Source organism: Prenolepis imparis, unplaced genomic scaffold (assembly GCF_030444845.1).
Source record: "Prenolepis imparis isolate NDT839.2.m4 unplaced genomic scaffold, iyPreImpa1.0 SCAF_9, whole genome shotgun sequence".
NCBI classification, from domain to species: domain Eukaryota; kingdom Metazoa; phylum Arthropoda; class Insecta; order Hymenoptera; family Formicidae; genus Prenolepis; species Prenolepis imparis.
This window is the reverse complement of record NW_028141167.1, coordinates 6,106,847-6,124,501: the sequence shown is the minus strand read 5'-3', so window position 1 is coordinate 6,124,501 and position 17,655 is coordinate 6,106,847. Positions and strand designations below refer to the sequence as shown.

General features: G+C 33.5%; 3 protein-coding genes across 3 annotated transcripts; 2 read left to right on the top strand and 1 right to left on the bottom strand.

Moving 5' to 3' along the window:
• Positions 1 to 3: 3 nt before the first annotated feature.
• Thoc5 (THO complex subunit 5) lies at positions 4 to 3,433 on the bottom strand. The gene is made up of 7 exons (XM_083045259.1): positions 2,786 to 3,433; positions 2,529 to 2,666; positions 1,597 to 2,449; positions 1,305 to 1,407; positions 906 to 1,113; positions 442 to 739; positions 4 to 340 (listed from the first exon to the last, which is right to left on the bottom strand). The coding sequence occupies exons 1-7, from the start codon at positions 2,879 to 2,881 to the stop codon at positions 24 to 26; spliced, it is 2,013 nt and encodes a 670-aa protein (XP_082901385.1). The 5' UTR covers positions 2,882 to 3,433; the 3' UTR covers positions 4 to 23.
• A 430-nt stretch (positions 3,434 to 3,863) lies between these two features.
• LOC145940930 (multicopper oxidase 3-like) lies at positions 3,864 to 17,384 on the top strand. The gene is made up of 14 exons (XM_083046592.1): positions 3,864 to 3,909; positions 4,000 to 4,165; positions 4,361 to 4,541; positions 4,709 to 4,939; positions 5,161 to 5,215; positions 6,392 to 6,497; positions 7,683 to 7,797; positions 8,078 to 8,288; positions 8,955 to 9,121; positions 9,308 to 9,485; positions 15,517 to 15,918; positions 16,165 to 16,386; positions 16,551 to 16,769; positions 16,878 to 17,384. The coding sequence occupies exons 1-14, from the start codon at positions 3,864 to 3,866 to the stop codon at positions 17,045 to 17,047; spliced, it is 2,469 nt and encodes an 822-aa protein (XP_082902718.1). The 3' UTR covers positions 17,048 to 17,384.
• Positions 9,492 to 13,773, top strand: LOC145940318 (uncharacterized). Its single transcript, XM_083045275.1, has 2 exons — positions 9,492 to 11,290; positions 12,306 to 13,773. Exons 1-2 carry the CDS (start codon positions 10,898 to 10,900, stop codon positions 12,744 to 12,746), a joined length of 834 nt encoding a protein of 277 aa, XP_082901401.1. The 5' UTR covers positions 9,492 to 10,897; the 3' UTR covers positions 12,747 to 13,773.
• Positions 17,385 to 17,655: the final 271 nt, after the last annotated feature.

Below are 17,655 nucleotides of genomic sequence, written 5' to 3'. Positions count from 1 at the left end.
TAATATATTTACAAATAATTTATTCAACGGTGAATAAATATTCCTCCTCCGAGCGACAAATATTTGTACGGTCGAGCGCGAGTCCGCCCTTTCACAGGATGGAAAAATATCTTTTCCTTTGGCGCCATACTCTCAGTTTCTAGATAGATGTCGAAACACGCTCTCAGCCGTTGTATCTGCGCCGTCAACGTCGGAGACTTTGTCCACATCACGTTGATCTCTCTCTCGATATCTCTGATGATATCGGGGGATGCCTGTACCATTGGGCTGATGCTTACACTAAATACTGGTGCTATCTTCGGATAATCCGGCTTGATAGCGATTCTCGCCACAAGTTCACCTAAAAAACATTTTAAATCTCAATGTCTAGAAATAATAACTTATATTCGTAGTAAATAGTAAAATAGTAAATAAATAATAATCAAATAATAAAAGTCATACTACTGCCACGTCGAAGTACAGCTTCGTAGAACATATCTACGGACGATACTAATCTCCGTTGGCAAAATGCTGGCGAGGCGATATAATTCGAGTAACTCTTCCAGGTCATGGTCGTGAATCGGTGCAATGATGTTGAGATTTTCTGGGGCACTGGGTCCGTTGTGCTGATGAAGATTGATAGATTACCAGATTCCAAATGTCGTATCTCCATACATAAATCTAGCCGCGCTTTTACACGCCGCTTGATTTCTTTCAACACACTCTCAACAGAATCTTGTGCCAATTCTTGACTCGTAAGCTGTAAATAAAATTAAATTTTAATTAGATATGCTGATCTGATCAATGAACAACAAAAGCAATTATTAAAAATTTTTTTTTTTTTATATTTTACTCTAACGAATGTAAAAACCGAAAAATTAACTTTACTTTAAATCAATTATTTTTAACATTTCAATTATATCTACCTTTTGTTGTTGTTCATTCATATCAGAGGAAACAAAGTGCAAACCAGCCATTCTTTGTGCCCATCTGTAGGGGATGCCTAATCCCAAAGATGAAAATGAGCCCAAATTAAGCCGTGATAATTGATATTGATTAGCGGGATTCGGACTCCCCAATCCTGAGTCTCGCGGATATAGTTCACGAAGAATCGATTCTGATACCAGCATGTCTCTATTAATTGAATACAACTTGAAAGAATTGTCTCAAATAATTAAAAAGGAAAAAGTATAATTTTCATAATTATACATATATCCAATAATTATATATTTCATAATTACATATTACAAATTTATATAATTCAATATATCAGATTAAAAAAAGTTTAAGTAATTTTTAAGTAATATTTAACTAATTTTACATACCCAGCACTAATACCTCCTAAGTCTTCCGTTTCGAGTTTTGACTCCACTGTAATAACTTTTAAATGGATCATGTAATAGAAGCAAAGAGTCAACTTTGTTTCATCTGAAAAGTTAATTTTACACAAAATGAAATTTAAATTAAAATTTTTATAAATATTCAAAATTTAATTTAGTTTTATTTATTTTTACACTTTCTTACGTTAGAATATAAGTGCAAATGTTAAAATCGAACTAGACTTTAATTGCATTTTGAGCTAATTTTCATAGGCTATAAATATGTTTATTCACTCACTTTTTAATACGATAATGATTTTTACATGCAATGGGTGTCGTTGCAGCAACTTTGATCGCTTTTCTTCCAGCCTAGCTTCCCGAGATAATCTATGATGTCTCTTCTTATGCACAGGGATTTCCTCTACAATATCTTTTTCTGATTGATTCTCAGGATCAGAATCAGACTCTTGCAAACTTTCCTGATTGTTTGCACGTTTTGCTTCATCTTCATCACCTTCTACTTTGACCAGTAATGTATTATCATAAGCATCCCTATAGGCAGATCCCTTTGCATACAATACATAAAGTGGGGATGCGAGTAACGAAGCTTTTTGATGCTCCTGACGAATTTTATCTAATGGTAATCCGAGGCTCTCTTGCAATGGTTTGCTGGCCTCCAATATAGAACGCAGTTGCGGTGCTAGGTTATCTAAGCGTGTCTGTTTTGTCTCGATACTGGCTGCTACTGCCTTTTTGCTCTCTGTCAGTTCATCACACAATGCTGCCAATTGTTTTCTTTGCGTCAATTCCCACTCCAAACGAGCTAGTCTCAATTGATGAGGATTATTTTTTGTTATTTCAGATCGTGAAACGCTTTCTGGAGCTTCTTTATAAAATTCCTCTTCTGAAACAAGTTCTATCAATTCATCCTTGGATTTAAACTGGAGACACTTGACAACTTCCTTCTTCAAATGCATCACTTCATACAACAGATTCTGTAAATGTAAATGTCTACTGTCTACACTGCTTTTTGCAGCTACAAGAGAATCGCGTGCACATTTCGTTCGAAATTTTTCCATTCGATTTAGCTTCTTCAATTCTACAAACGCCAGAGATGTTTGAATTTGTAATTCACGAATCTCATCTTTCACCTAAAACATTTGTCTTATTAAATTTACCGAAAGCTCAACAATAAATAATAATCATTATTGTGCAGGCTTCGTTACAAACATTTGGATCTCCACTGGATTTAAATTTAACAATTTTAGCCATTGCTGCTCGAATATTGTCGCAGGTTGCTAAAAAGCATTCGGAATCATCTTCAGGCAATCTCTCGTTAGCTTCCTTTTCTTCGTAATTTATTATTATCTGAGATAAGATATAAGTTATGTGTAATTCATAAAAGAGAGAGTAAAAAAATATTTCGTTATACTTTTTGGGTTTTAATTATAATTAACAAACAATTATAATTTTCGGCATTTTTATACCTTGTACATGTCTCCGTCTTTCACAGATGTTCCACCGCTTGCGTTCACAGACTTTCTCCTTTTTTTCGTACCATCCGATTCATTTTCCTTACCCATTTTTAATTAATTAGATACTAAGATATGTATCTTTTATTTATAATAAAAAAACGTCAGTTTATGAACAAACGATTTTTTGCGAAATAAAAAGGTTAGAAATTAAAAAACCTCACTAGTTTCAGCGCCGCTACGCGGATTATTATGAGCAGTGAGCAGTGAGCAGTGTCGCCAATTTCAGGTCGCGCAGTCGCGCAACACGTGATGACGGGGGGGAGTGGGGGAAGGAGTGGGGCGAAGACGAAGAAGGGGGGGTGCGCACCGCCGCGCGCATTCCCCCACTACCACTCCCCACTCCGCGCACCGAATTCCGACGTCGTGACGTGCAGCCACAAAGTCGATTCAAAGTCGAACGCGCCGCGCACATCGACACACGCTCTCTGCTCTCTCTCCCGTCCCGTGTTGTGCAACAGCGATCATGTAACTTTTCTTTAGCTTTTCTTTTCTATAAGTGAAAACTTGAAAAGTGAACAATTTCGTTATGGAAACCAATGCGTGATTGGCGAAATCAGAGCGAAATTTTTCACTTTTGAACTACTGAAATTGGCAACACTGGTTATGAGTGAACTAAAATCGTGAAAGTGTTGTCATGTGATTTTGGCCACGTTCAGCGGAAAAAGCAGCTTTGCAACTGTTGTAAAATTCGTGAATCTGATTGGTGTGTTTTCTTCATATTAACTGAATTTAAGAACATACACCAATCAGATTCACGAATTTTACAATAGTTGCAAATCTGTTTTTTCTGCTGAACGCGCGGCCATTGTTTCTAGTGTTGTCACGTGACTGATTTTAGTTCAAACAACCTAACCTAATCTGATCTCTTTATTCATGCGTTAACTTTTGGAAGCAGAATAAAATGAAGTAAGAATTAATAAAAATATTAAAATAAAGAACATGCAAATGTTTTGCATGTTTATCTTTGCACAGTTTCAATCTCGGGTGTATTATTTTTTAGGTAAATTACTTACCTACTCCTTTTGATCTAATGGGTAAATCGAGAGATATAAGTACCGAAGAAGAAATGAATTTAGGTATGATTCTCTATCCATATTAATTTTTACATTATATCTCAATGATATGTGATAGATTTTTCCAATTCTTGTTGATTAAATATTTAGCAGATACAAGTGATGTTCTACCGCAAAAGAGACATAAGAAACATAAACACAAAAAGCATAAAAAGAAAAAGCTCATGCATGACAACGACGTTTTTGTTGACATCACAGCCGATACTGATCGGAAGAAAAGTTTCAGGATAAAAATGAAAAAGGAAGATGCGGAAAGGAGGTATGTGTATTATATTTCTCTATAATTTTGTTGATTTTTTTTATAACCTATATTAAAATTATGTATTGCGTTTTGCTTTCAAGATATATTAAGTAAATAGAAAAATTTTTTAATAATTTAGAACAATATGTCTAGATTAAAAAAAACTCAAGAATTCTTAAACATTTTACATATGTACAATGATTTATTTTCTAGTTTGGATAAACGTGAAAAAATATTGAAAACATGTATAAGTACAGCTGTAATGAATACTACATCTTCTCCAAAAGCAACTACAAAAAAGAAAATTCCAAAAAGCAGCAAAGGTAAAGATAGTGGAACTAGCAGCGAAGAAGAAAGATGGCTTGATGCTATCGAGTCTGGTAAACTCGAAGAGGTATATATTCTAATTCTTTAAATATTCTCTCTGTATCGAGATATATATATATATATATATATATATATATATAAAAGTTACTACATGTGAAACATACTATTTCTGTTTGTAGAGTTTGATCAAACAGATTGATAACTGTAAAAGGTAATAAAGACATTTTATTTCAGGTTGACGATGAATTGAAAAAAATTAAACCAAAGGATCCCAAACTTATGACAGCTCGACAGAGAGCAATGTTTGAGAGAAAAACTGACACTGAGCCAAATTCAGGTGTCGAACTGATGTCATTACCCACTGGTTACAAGGAAAAAGTCATGACTGCGGAAGCTATACAGAAGGCTGCTTTGAAATCTATAAAGCGAAAACAACTCGCTGATGAAAAACGAGAAAAAGATAAGGTACTGTTTATAACAAAGTTTTTTTTATTAAACCGATAGTCTTAATTTCGATAAATTAATAAACATTTTAAAATTACTTTTATATTTGAAATTACTTTTGCAGAAAAAGACAATGGAAAGATTATTAAAAAAACAGGAATCTAAAGCATCCAAAATTATCAGTAAGGGCAGATTATCTAAGCGACAAGTACCACTAGTGACATATCGTTTAACAATTGAAGGAAGTTCTATATCTCTACCACCTGGGGAAGATTTTCCACTTTGTCCCACCAAGGAGTAAGTATAATAGAATTATTATTTATTATTACAGAGCTTTTCAATAATATTTAATGTAGATATAAGCAACAGTATATTTTCTGTAAATTTTATTACAGAAAAATTCCACCGAAACAAATCTTTTGCAGCATAAATCAATGTGGAAATCCAAAAAGATATTCATGTTCAAAAACTGGAGTACCATTATGCAGTTTACAATGTTACAAAACCAATCTTTTATTAAACACATAAACAATGTAAAGACAATGAACATTAATATTTTTTTCGAATAAGAAATTCTCTTTAAAATATATTTATAACTATATATATATATATATATATAAATCGTATCGATAAAATGTAGGAATATTATTTAAAGACAGCTTATTTAACTCTGTGTATATATATATGTAAATGTAAATTTGTTTTCTCTGAAAAAAAATTTTTTTAATTTTTTTATTGTCCCACGAATGTTTTTTTTTCAATTATATATATATATATATATATATATATATATATAATTTTTCATTTTTTTATTGTGGTCCCACTAATGTTTTTTCGATTTTATATATACATATATGTATATATATAAAAGTAATGAAACTGCATTTATGTGAGTGTTAAACAACAAATGTATCTTGTGATAAAGAGAAAAACATAGATATAGCATTTCCTCGAAGTGTAATACTTTAAGAGAGACTAGGCCTTTTTTTCACCCACTCTTACAATCTCGCGGCGAGCTGTTCGCAAAACGTTCACTTCCTGAATCGGTCGGCCGGTTGTCGGCTTAGATCCGCGCAAGACCGTTCAAACCTATGTACATATACGTGCTTGATATCAACCCAGATATTCTGGGCCGTCATGTCGTGTCTTCGCTATTCGACAGTTTTAATATTTCTTTTTTCTTCGATTTCGATTTTGTGTTTTGGATTCGGTGAGTGAAACCTTTTACCACAACGAATATTAATTCGCTGATTTGTGTTCTGTAAAAGTGGAGTGTATCTTCGAAAAAAAAACTTTACTGGTTATTTTATTCTTACGCGAGATGAGGCGCTTAACTTAATGAAGTTAATAATTAATGTTATTAATTAACAATGTATATCGATCAATGAGATTTTTATTTTTATTTAATAATTTAATATGAACGCGATAATTCGCTTAATGAAACTAACCAATTTTCTTATTTTCAAAAACTAGATGACGGTTATTCTCATGAATGTGTGCGTCCTTGTTCCGACGAAACATTTTCAAAAAAGACATGCGTTTATCAGTTCTTCGTCACAGAATCGCACAGCGCAATAAGGTGAGAGCATTACAAAATATATATATTTATTTTTATTAATAAGATTTATTTAATTTATCTTATTTTTAAATCAGCAAATATTTAATGATGCTATATATACATATATATATGTATATGCTATACGCAAAGAAGGAATTTATAACCCTAACAGCACACATGTCCAAAAGATGTTCAGGGACATCCAGAGGATGATTTACAATTAGGAAAAGTTTATAACACACTTATAATAGCGTGAAAAAACAGGCGATGTAAAACGAAATCAAGAAACCGGAGCATCTCAGAAAGTTTTGAATTAATAAGATTCGAGTATATGTAATTCTGTAAATTTTTGCAGAACGCGTTTCTCGCAATAATAGCGAATATTTCTTCACTTTTATTCGCGAATTGGAATGCAACGTGAATCTAACGGTGAATATTTACGGTCCGTTAAATACATTCTGCACTTTGATGTACAACAGGTTCCGATATCACGCAAAGATGCACTACCACTTTGATACGTACATATACATATAAATTATATACTCCTATACTAGGTTCAGATGATAGCATCCTGTTAATCTTCACGATGCTTTTAACGCGAGCATGGCAATTACATGGTTTTCTTTATAATTATACTTTATAACAAATTGATTATCGAATTACATTTCCTTCAATCAAATCCATTTTGCTTTTTTATCAACATAGATATAAAATTGAAAATCAAATTTAAATTTATATAAAAAATTAAATTTAAATTATCTGAACATGTTTGTTTATTAATTTTATAACGAAAAAAACTATTATATATCTATCAAAAATTTTTATTATCTTGTTATATATAATTTTATAATAATAACGTAATTAGATTTTTCTTCTACGTACTTCTCTCTCTCATTCTAATAATTATATATATCATGTTTTTTCTTATTTTATCTGATATTAATGTAGAAATGTATAAGATATTAATGTAAATAGTGTATCAGGCACAAAATTTTATAAAAATTATATTGTAAAGAATTAATTTCGAAATTTTTATATATCTAATAAAAGTAAAAAATATTAACAGATTTACAGCAAAATTAAATAAATATTTTTGAAAATATTTCATATAGTTATATTTTGTATAAAAAAGACAAATATTAGAAATACGAGCAACTATGTCAGCAACAACACAACATATCTAATACATTTTTAATATAATTATAGCAGTTTTTGCGAAAACAAAATCGAGGAGACAGATGAGATTTCCACGTGTACAAATGTCATCGCGACAAAGAGCTTTTTGACAATTAATGGAAGAAGTCCGGGACCAGCAATACAAGTAAATATTTTCTTGCATTATGCAAACATTTTTTTTTTTTTTACAAATATTGACAAAGTCTCTGTGTCTAATTTTTGATATATATATTTATATAGTGTATATTTTTTTAAAATAATTTATTATATTATAATTATATCTATTAATTATTATATACTTATTATATTGTTTTTATGGCAACACTTCAATCAACATTGATAATCAATTAGTAGATAGAAAACATATGTATAACTTGTGCGAAAGAAAATTTCTTTAAAATGATATATATTTGTATGATATATAGGTTTGTCTTGGTGACACAATAGAGGTTGTTGTGTATAACAAATTAAGAAGTGACGAGTTAACTTTCCATTGGCATGGAATTCGACAAAAGAATATTAATTACATGGATGGTGTGCCTATGATAACGCAATGCCCGATTTTTCCCTTCAACGGTTTTCGTTATAAAATAAATCCTGAGAGCACAGGAACATACTTCTACCACGCTCATTCAGGTATGTAAATGTAGAGATTTTATTATAATTCTTTATATATTTATTTGTAAATGCGATCACACGTTATCCATAAAATCGCTACGTGATTTATATTAGCAAAAGAGCAAATTGAAAAGGAAAATTCTGCGCAAACTCAGCTGTAATTTTGAATTAAAATCGACTCGCTCTCAATTTTGACTCCGGTCTACACCGTAGAACGTCGTTCTATACGGCGCTCGCATCAAGAATAACAAGATCAATAAAGTCCGTGGACTCGAAAGAGCAAGAGAACCGACGTTTCTCTTCTCACCGTTTCTTTATTACAAATATAAGTCGCGTGTACAATTTTTTATATTCTTAAGTACATTAGTTATTTATTCGCACTAAAGTATCGTGACTTATTCGAAATGGTCTCGCGGGAAGAATTGCGTTCTATTCGGCAGAACAAAAACGGTGGAGGTCAGAGATCCAATCGAGGCGATATGGCGAGTGGTCCAGTCCAATCTCCACGATATTTCATTCTCTCTTCGCAAAAGAACCTTCGTGATTTTCGCTTAAATCCGAAGAATCCGCCGCATGTTCTTTATTGAGACCTATGTAGAATTCTACAGCGCTAAATAGTCGCGTCGTAGTTCAAAAGTCATCAGTGAGAGAAATAAAATTGAGGATGGGGGAGGGGATCATTAGTCTTGCAACAGGGCGACGGAGCCTTCGGGTCATTGACAGTTCGAGGACCACGTGACAACGCCAGTCCGGAAAGGATACTTGTACTGTCATCAAGGTCATCAACTCCACTGACACAACAAACACTCCTGAATCCACCTACACCGTATGAGCTCCTCGTAAATGGACAGGTATCTTCACCATTATCATTATTATAAAAAAATCGTTCATTTGAATTCGGAATAATAATTTAAAAATAATTGTAAAATATGTATGTTATCTCCACGTTTGATATAATAGTTCTGATTATAAAATAAAAATACACGACGATGTGGAAAAGGATTTACATTTTGAAATGTATTTGGAATTTTTTACAGGCACGAGAAGTATTTATACGAGTCAAACATGGATTTTCCTATTTATTACGTCTCATTAACGCCAATGTTCACAACTGTCCCGTTTTACTATCCGCCCATGGACACTCGCTCCGAGTATCGGCTACTGATGGCAATCCTGTACAATCGATGACGGGAACGCATGTCGTTTTATTCCCAGGTAGGTTTCACATCCTGTTTTTTCGACGTCACATCCGACATCCGAACACTCTCCATAAAATATAGTTTTAAGTCGGTATAAGAATGATCTTCGTTTCTTTATTAATTGTACCAAAACTGCATCGCGCTTAAATTTCATAAATTTTAGATATGACAATACGAGCGATTAAATTTTATATCTCAACTTACTTAATTTATAAAACTATCGTAATGTTTAATTAGCAAGCCTAGCTATTGAGTTAACGCACGTATATTGCATATATTGCACGTGCTAATAAATAATTTTTCGCGCTACAATTCAAAATATAAAACATGTCTATTTCACAATAAATTAGAACTATTATACGAATAAATAAATAGCATAAGACAGCATCGTGCGATATAAAATGCATTCTATAAATCAAGTAATACAATTGCTCACATCAAATCTTATCGATTTTAACAAAAATTGCGAAGATTTTTAGGAACACAGTATATGTATATACGATAGACTAGCAATTAACGCGAGAGGTAGAGCATCATGTAATGTAAATGAGAAAAAAGAAGAGAAGCAGGAAAAAAATACATCAATTCGAAATCGAGCGCACACATCTTCGTATATGCATATATACGTGCATGTTGTTGATTGCGATCAATCTCTCGCACAGACTCCACACGACTGCACCGAAAAAAATAATCGAATAGTATAATGGAAAACGAAAGAAGAAAGTATTGTTTACGTGCAGAAAAAAAATAGATTTTTAATATTTAAAATTATAATTGTTTACGCGTAGGTATTAATTTCATTCATGATCAATTAGAAGGGTGGAGATAATGAAAAATGATGAGATAAAACGTAATTCGAAGGTGTTAGATTAATTATTTAACTTTTAACACGACTCCTAGTGCGACGATGTTCACGCTTTAAGATTTAACGGAGCAAACAAAGAAAGATCCCAGGAGGTCGAACAAGAGACGAGAAGGGTATGGCGGGGCATCAGTAGCATCGGTAACAGGGAGAGAGGGAGATTTCCTCTCCCTTTACCCCTTTCTCATCCTCTTTCTCTCTTTCTCTCTATAACACCACGCTTGTATAAGAGCGATGTAGATGCTGAATCCTGAATCGCGTCGAGGCAATAGGTACAGATGACGAGATTCGCGCAGACTCGGTCGTCTTCGTGTTCTCGCCGGGGTTTCCGTAAAGAGAAATAAAGAAAGCAAGGTGACCAAGCGCGCGCGTGAGCCTCGCGCAAAAATCATTAAAACGTTTGCTCGTTTCGCGGCTGCGGCTTTCGTCGTGTTGATTCCCTGCAATTTATCAGCGAAGACAGTAGACAACGACCCGGTCGCCACCTCGCTCCTCGCGCGCGCGCGCGCGTGTTTTCGCGCGCCGAAAACGCTGCGGAACGCTCATCAGAAACGCGTATATCTTACATGTACAGTCACGGGACGAGTCTTTGGGAAGATCTAGGCGCATCTAGCGGCACCCGCGTCGGTATGGAGTGGACCCGCGACAAGACTCTGGAGCTGCTCCGCGAGTATCAGCAACGCCGGGTCCTCTGGGACTGGAACGCCCGGGGCTATCGGGACCGCACAAAGCGCAAACGAGCCATCCAGGAACTCGCCGAGATCCTCCGCTGCAACACCCTCGAGGTCGAAAAGAAGATCACCAATCTCAAGTGCCAGTACTCCCGAGAGGTGCACAAAATTCAGAACAGTCGCGACACCGCGACAGGTCCGGATGATGTATACGTCTCCAAGTGGTTCGCCTTCAAAGCGATGCAGTTTCTACAATTCGGCACGCGTAGATACAGCAAGCGGAAGAAGGTACGAGGAAGAGAAGAGTATCATTCATGATCTGCGATTCTTTTTTTTAGGATTTCATCGATAATTATCGCGATGATTGATGAAACTAGTCAGTATTGTTATAGAGTCATTCTCCTTGATTTTGCGTCCGTTTGAGAATCACGATATATACATATATTCAATTGCATTCTGTTAAAAAAAAGAAAGAGAGAAAGAGAGAGAATATATACATACAACAATTATATATTATTTTTTAGGAATTTTTATGATTCCCATAATAATTCTCAATTTTTTCTCGATTAATCGCTAGTTGATTTAAATCTCTTCTAATAATAGGTGTAATTTTTTTTTTATTTTTGATTTTTACAAATATCGTATATGACGATCTTTGACGTGTAGAATTTTTCATTCAACTAATAAGATATAACGATTATAATTTGCATTAAAAAATAACGTGTCGCCGATCGAGATAAATGCTTTATTGACTCGTGGCGACATATTGTGATTGTTCGCTTCCCAGTGGAAGTTTGAGTCGATTTTTGCTTATATCCGACTCGATCCACTCTGTGATAATTCCGGTATTGCTGTTATTAATTTCGTCGCATACATGGAAGAACAATAATGATAAGGCGCAACATTTTTATGCGCCAACATCTCGACAACATGAAGATGATGGATCTCGAATAATTTTTCCATTTGATATTTGGAAGTCATTTTCTCAAGAAGACAATTACGATTTTTATAAATGTTTTCTGCTATACTAATTACCATAATTACCGTAATAGCAACTCCCACATTTTATACGCGAGGAAAAGAATTAATGCGCGTGAAAGTTTTCAACACAGCAGTCCTCGAAGATTAACGTACGAGATTATATTAGAATAAAAATCGTGCGAACGCGATATTAATTGAATTTCAAATGTTCGTAATTTTAATTGTTGCTAAAATAATGACAAGAGAGCGTAAATTCTTTCTGTCGCTATTGTCAGAGCGCGATAAAATTCCTGATCCAGCCTGATCCATCCCCTTTTCGCAGAAAGTCGAGGAGGAATCGAAACTACAAGAAGAATACATTGTGAGCGACATCGATCCTGAAAGCATAACATTCATGGACTGCAATGAAGAGACAAACGGCTCCGGTACCGGTTCCTTCAATGCTTCGCTGAGCGAGGACGCCGAGGAGTCCTCGTCGTCCAGTCTAAAGGCGATGGAATTATACAGTTGCTCCTTGCCGAGCCAAGACAGTTCGCCGGTCGATCTCGACGAAGTCGAACAGAGGTCGAAGCTCGAGGTCGTCGGCGAAACGGATGAGAAGGGACGGAGAAAGACGAAGGAGGAGTTTGCCAAGTTCGGCGAGAGTATCGCCGTCCAGCTCGCCGAGATCCCCGACTCGTACTCAAGATCAGTCGCCAAGCTCAGGATCAATCAGATCCTCTTCGAGGCGGAGATCGGCGTTTACGCGCAAACGCGTCGCTAATGAGCCGATTATGGTGATGAAAAAACCATCGACACGGAAGACATCCCGCGATAAGTTATCATTGTCGTCCTCGCATTCTTATAACGCTTCGTTCGTAGCTCTATCAGCATTGCTGTCGACGTCGAATTATCTTTGTTGCGAAATTCGCTCTTGCTAGAGTAGGCTTCGGTGGTAAAGGAAAGAAATCGACCGTATGTTACAAATAGAGTCGCGATGAAATAATTATCCATATATTTCCCGTTCCCGCTTTCACGTATCTTCGTTTGTACGACCTTTAATTTTTAACTAGAAAGAGGGAGAAGAGAAAGTAGCGATATAATTTAAATTATTTAAAATATTACATGTCTTAAATTCACACAAAGAAATGTGACAAATGTGTAAATGCGAATGCCTTTGATCTTGATAATCACACTGTCGTGATTATTAATCGAAAATGGATAATTCTAAAGACTGAATCGATGATCAAGATTTTATAATTTTTTTTCGTTAGTATTTGAGCGAGAATATGTTGATTTATTAAATAGATTGGTTGTCCTTTGAAACTAAACAACTTTCTAATAAGTTAAGTACAAGTTAAGTACATATACAATCTCCATTTTTTTCATTCACATTTTTGTAAATAAAATGTGTAAACTTCATTAAAAAACTATCAGTATTAAATAATGCATTAATGTACTTATTTCTGTTTTCAATTAGACATTTGGCTTGAATTGAATTAACTTGAATTTCATTTTTAACGCAACAATAATCCAAAAAAGAATGCAGATCATTTCAGAATAATTAACGAAAAAACAACCATCTCTCGTGTTTCTTCAATTTTTGAGAAAAATCCTGATGACAATGAGATGTGAATGAATATCACATGTGGCAATGAATGCGAATCAATATGCGATATTTTTTATTTGTAATCACCGCCATGATGCAATATTGTGTCGATATAGATAAAACAAATGCAGTTGCTCTTCCCTAGATTTAATAAGTGTCCACAAAAATTGAATCGAGGATATGATTAAAGCGGTGATTACAATAATTATCTATCTGTCCATAATACAATTTTATTGCGATAAACACTTTTATCGATCTTACATCTAAATACCGAAGTGAATTATTAACACTAGCGAGTTAAACGTGTATTTCCCTTAATAATATCTGTATATATATCGCCATTTCATTATTCAAAATACTAAATCCCAATGAATTGTTCAACGTGTTCCCATTAAATATTTGCACGAAAGAAAAATAAGAGTGCTCATGTGGCACCTATTGGTTGAAATCCGTCAGAGATTAATAGTGAGTAAGTTGTAGACATTTAAACGTGAATGTACTGTTATGTCCGTATTTAATACGATAGGGCTTTTAAAGGATTCTCCGCTCAAAGGATTGAAACTTACGCACCCATATAGAAAACTTGCGTTTTTTTCACAAAATATATTTTAGTAAAAATAATATAGAGAATCTTACTTATATACTTCAAAATTTTCAGATATATTCCATTATAGACTGACTTTCCGAAACGACCGATACTGTTGCACTTTATATAATCTTCAATTTAAAAAAAAGCGTGCAATGACTCTGACTAATCACATATCATGCTCTGATTCTTAGTTTTACATTTTGCACTGACTCGGTACTTTCTCGCTAATTATCCGATCTCTCGCTCTTGATCAAGTTCTTAAGAAACTTGACCATGGGCTGTTTCCTGGTTTTTATAACTCATTTCAACAATTTATAATATATTAACAAAAAAGAAAGGATTGGATAGTACGCTCGTATATTGATATAACAATTGATAATAATGTAATGGGCCAACTAAACGAGCAAGTTAATAGTTATTAAAAAGTTATGTTTATTGAAATTCTTACAACAAATTGGGGGTATACGTTACGACTGTACGCAGTCTTCCTCAGTACTTATAATTAAAATTAAAATTAACATTAATAACGGTGGTAACAATTAAAATCTTGAGCGTTGATGAACTATGAATATTGACGTTTGTCATATAGTTAATTCATTGTTGGTTGAAACGATAACAGGATATCGCCATGATCTCATACCATAAGATGAAAGGAGAGGAGCGCGTTTTTTTAAGACAAATTCGTCGGTAGAATGCGAGAAATTATTCTTGTAGATTATGCAGCGTGTTAAGACCATTATGTGTCGTCTGTTTAAAAAGTTATTCGTATGAATATAAATCGATTACTTATTTCCTCAGATGTTTGAACTCTAATAATTTATAATATTCAATATTGTCGGGTTACAATAGTACATATAAAAGAAATCAAAAATTAAATTAAGTCAAGTAATTTTAATGAAATAATTAAGTAATTTACGATCCAAAAGAGAATTCAAGAGAATTATAAAATGTGCAAACTCAATAGCAGTCTTTATGTCCAATCGTGTTCTTCTAGCGCAACTTAAACAAATTCAATGTATGTCAATGCAAAATTCAGCGTTTTTTTCTCTCAAAAAAATCTTCGTAATTATCTAGATATATATTTTATAAAAATTTTATTATATTCGTTGAAATTTGTACACTTTTGTTCAATAAAAATTATAGCGTTAAATGTTACTATCGTCGTTAATATTGCTCCTTTGATTTTCAGGGGATCGTTCTTTAAGATTCATTGTGTTTTGATAGAATAAGCTGGTAATTGATTATGTTTAATGAAATACTCACATTAAGAGAAAATCAATTTTATATCATATATAAAATAAAGCGCGAAGAACTATGTACAGTGTATAAATTATATGGCATTAAATTTCTTTTCAGGCGAAAGACTCGATTGTATTCTAATGGCAGAACAGGCGATCGGCAAGTATGTCTTGGATATTCAAGGTCTTGGAGATTGTCGTAATTTGCATCACGAGGGATATATTTTTTACGAAGATTTTACCAGTTTGGATTCGTATGCGATCAAAGATGACACTGCTGACAACCTCATCGATGAACAAGCGCTTAAGATCATTGAAAGTGGTCATCATTGTCATAGGATATCGAAAAATATAATTTGTTCATTGGATCTGAAGAGTACAAAATTATTGCAATTGAAAGAAAAAGCGGACGAAACGATCTATGTGCCTTTCGACATGAATGCCTTTTCATTCTTTACGGACGAGATGACAGACATGTCTTACAATTTTTACGTATCGAAGCACTATCCAGCTTATTTGAGTAAGGAAATATTTGTATTTTATACTTTTTTAAAGATAAAATTGCTTGTTTAATAATGTGACAGTTTCCTAGCTCGATTAATTAATATTATTATTAAGTACGAAAAAAGAGATAAAATTAAAAAATATTAATAAATATAAATAATCGTGTTGTACACACAGCGACAGAAATGCCTTGGTTTATATTTTATCTTCTAGAAAAAAATATAACATTTTCATCATTATCACATATGACGGAAAATTTCAGGCTTAGAGAAAGACGTGAGGAAGATAGCGCAAATTAACGGCATGTCTTTCAAGTATCCTTCATCCCCGATATTATCGCAACCGGAAAACATCCCGAAGGATTCGATTTGCACCCTTGATAAACGTTCTAGCAATTGCGCCGACACGCCGTTGTTTTGCGAGTGTCTGCAAATGATTCAAGTTTCATCGCAGAAAACAATCGAGATTGTATTAATAGATGAAGGTAATTTTCTCTACGACTACGAGATAATTAAAACATTCCGCTTTTTCTCAATCTCCAATCTCGATCTCCTTCAAGAATGATATATAAACTGTTTCTATTTATGTTGTTAAACTAAAAATTCCTTAGATTAAAATCAATCATATATAGAGATCGTATTTTCCCAGGCTTCGGAGGCGATATATCTCATACGTTTCATCTACACGGATATAATGCCAGTATCGTAAGCCAAGAGAGTTTTGAACGGTCTATTACCAAAGATGAAATTATAGCCTTGGACCGTAATAGAAGAATGCACCGAAATCTTGTAAATCCGGTGCAAAAAGATACTTTTGTCGTACCGAATAAGGGCTATATTATTCTTCGTTTCTACACCGACAATTTAGGTAAAAATTGTATCTGTTACATAAATGTATACCATACAAATAGGATAAATCTAGGTTTACTATCTATTTAACGATTTTAATTTTTTAAAATCTTAATATACTTTTCAGGATACTGGTTATGGGAAGCGAGAAGTACTGCTATATATCCTCAATTACTAGGACCTGGAATGCAATTCGTAATGAAAGTAGGACTCGATCGAAATTTGCCTCTTGTGCCGATCAACTTTCCTAGTTGTGGCGATAACAAAGGCATGAAATATATATTCGAGGAATCATAATTTTTTTTTTTAAGTATAGCACATTTATGATACAAAATAAAATGTGCACCAAATATTATTGAGTTAGATGAGGAAGATTGTCCAATACCGGACATTGTTCATTATATCAAACAGAATAATATATAAAATATTCGAGACTGCCGTTTGTGAAACTGATGGAAAATGTTTATCATTAGTTAAAGCTTTGTTTATTAGCGAAAAATGCTATATATTACATATAAAAATTTGTCTTAAGACTGCTGCATCAGCAGCCAAACTTTTTTTTTGTGTAAATTCTATGAGACATACTAAAATGTGTTAACTAAATAAATCTGTTACAGATAAGTTTATTAATTAATTCGCGTTTATTAATTGTATAATAGCGATATTTCTGGATGAAAAACATAAATCTAAAAGTCCTGATAACTATATATATTTTTCGCCGAGATTAACAAAGGAGGGAATTTATAATAAAACGAAAATTTTTATTTAATAAAAAATAATAAATTGAAAAAGCTCTGATATATAAATATAAAATCAAGTATAAAAAATCTAAATAAGAATTAGACGCAGATATTAGGCGCAACAAACTTTGATTTAAAAGTCCTTTTTTAATTATTTTATTTGTA

What these genes read in the sequence shown, in the direction of transcription:
- Thoc5 (XM_083045259.1), bottom strand. Translation starts at nt 2,881, where the DNA reads ATGGGTAAGGAAAATGAATCGGATGGTACGAAAAAAAGGAGAAAGTCT. An exon ending in AATCCAGTGGAGATCCAAAT is followed by an intron (nt 2,450 to 2,528) that starts GTTTGTAACGAA and finishes CAAATGTTTTAG; the next exon opens with GTGAAAGATGAGATTCGTGA. An exon ending in AATCATTATCGTATTAAAAA is followed by an intron (nt 1,408 to 1,596) that starts GTGAGTGAATAA and finishes TTAACTTTTCAG; the next exon opens with ATGAAACAAAGTTGACTCTT.
- LOC145940930 (XM_083046592.1), top strand. Translation starts at nt 3,864, where the DNA reads ATGGGTAAATCGAGAGATATAAGTACCGAAGAAGAAATGAATTTAG. An exon ending in AAAAACGAGAAAAAGATAAG is followed by an intron (nt 4,940 to 5,160) that starts GTACTGTTTATA and finishes TAACAATTGAAG; the next exon opens with GAAGTTCTATATCTCTACCA. An exon ending in CCACTTTGTCCCACCAAGGA is followed by an intron (nt 5,216 to 6,391) that starts GTAAGTATAATA and finishes TTCAAAAACTAG; the next exon opens with ATGACGGTTATTCTCATGAA.
- LOC145940318 (XM_083045275.1), top strand. Translation starts at nt 10,898, where the DNA reads ATGTACAGTCACGGGACGAGTCTTTGGGAAGATCTAGGCGCATCTAGC. An exon ending in GATACAGCAAGCGGAAGAAG is followed by an intron (nt 11,291 to 12,305) that starts GTACGAGGAAGA and finishes CCCTTTTCGCAG; the next exon opens with AAAGTCGAGGAGGAATCGAA.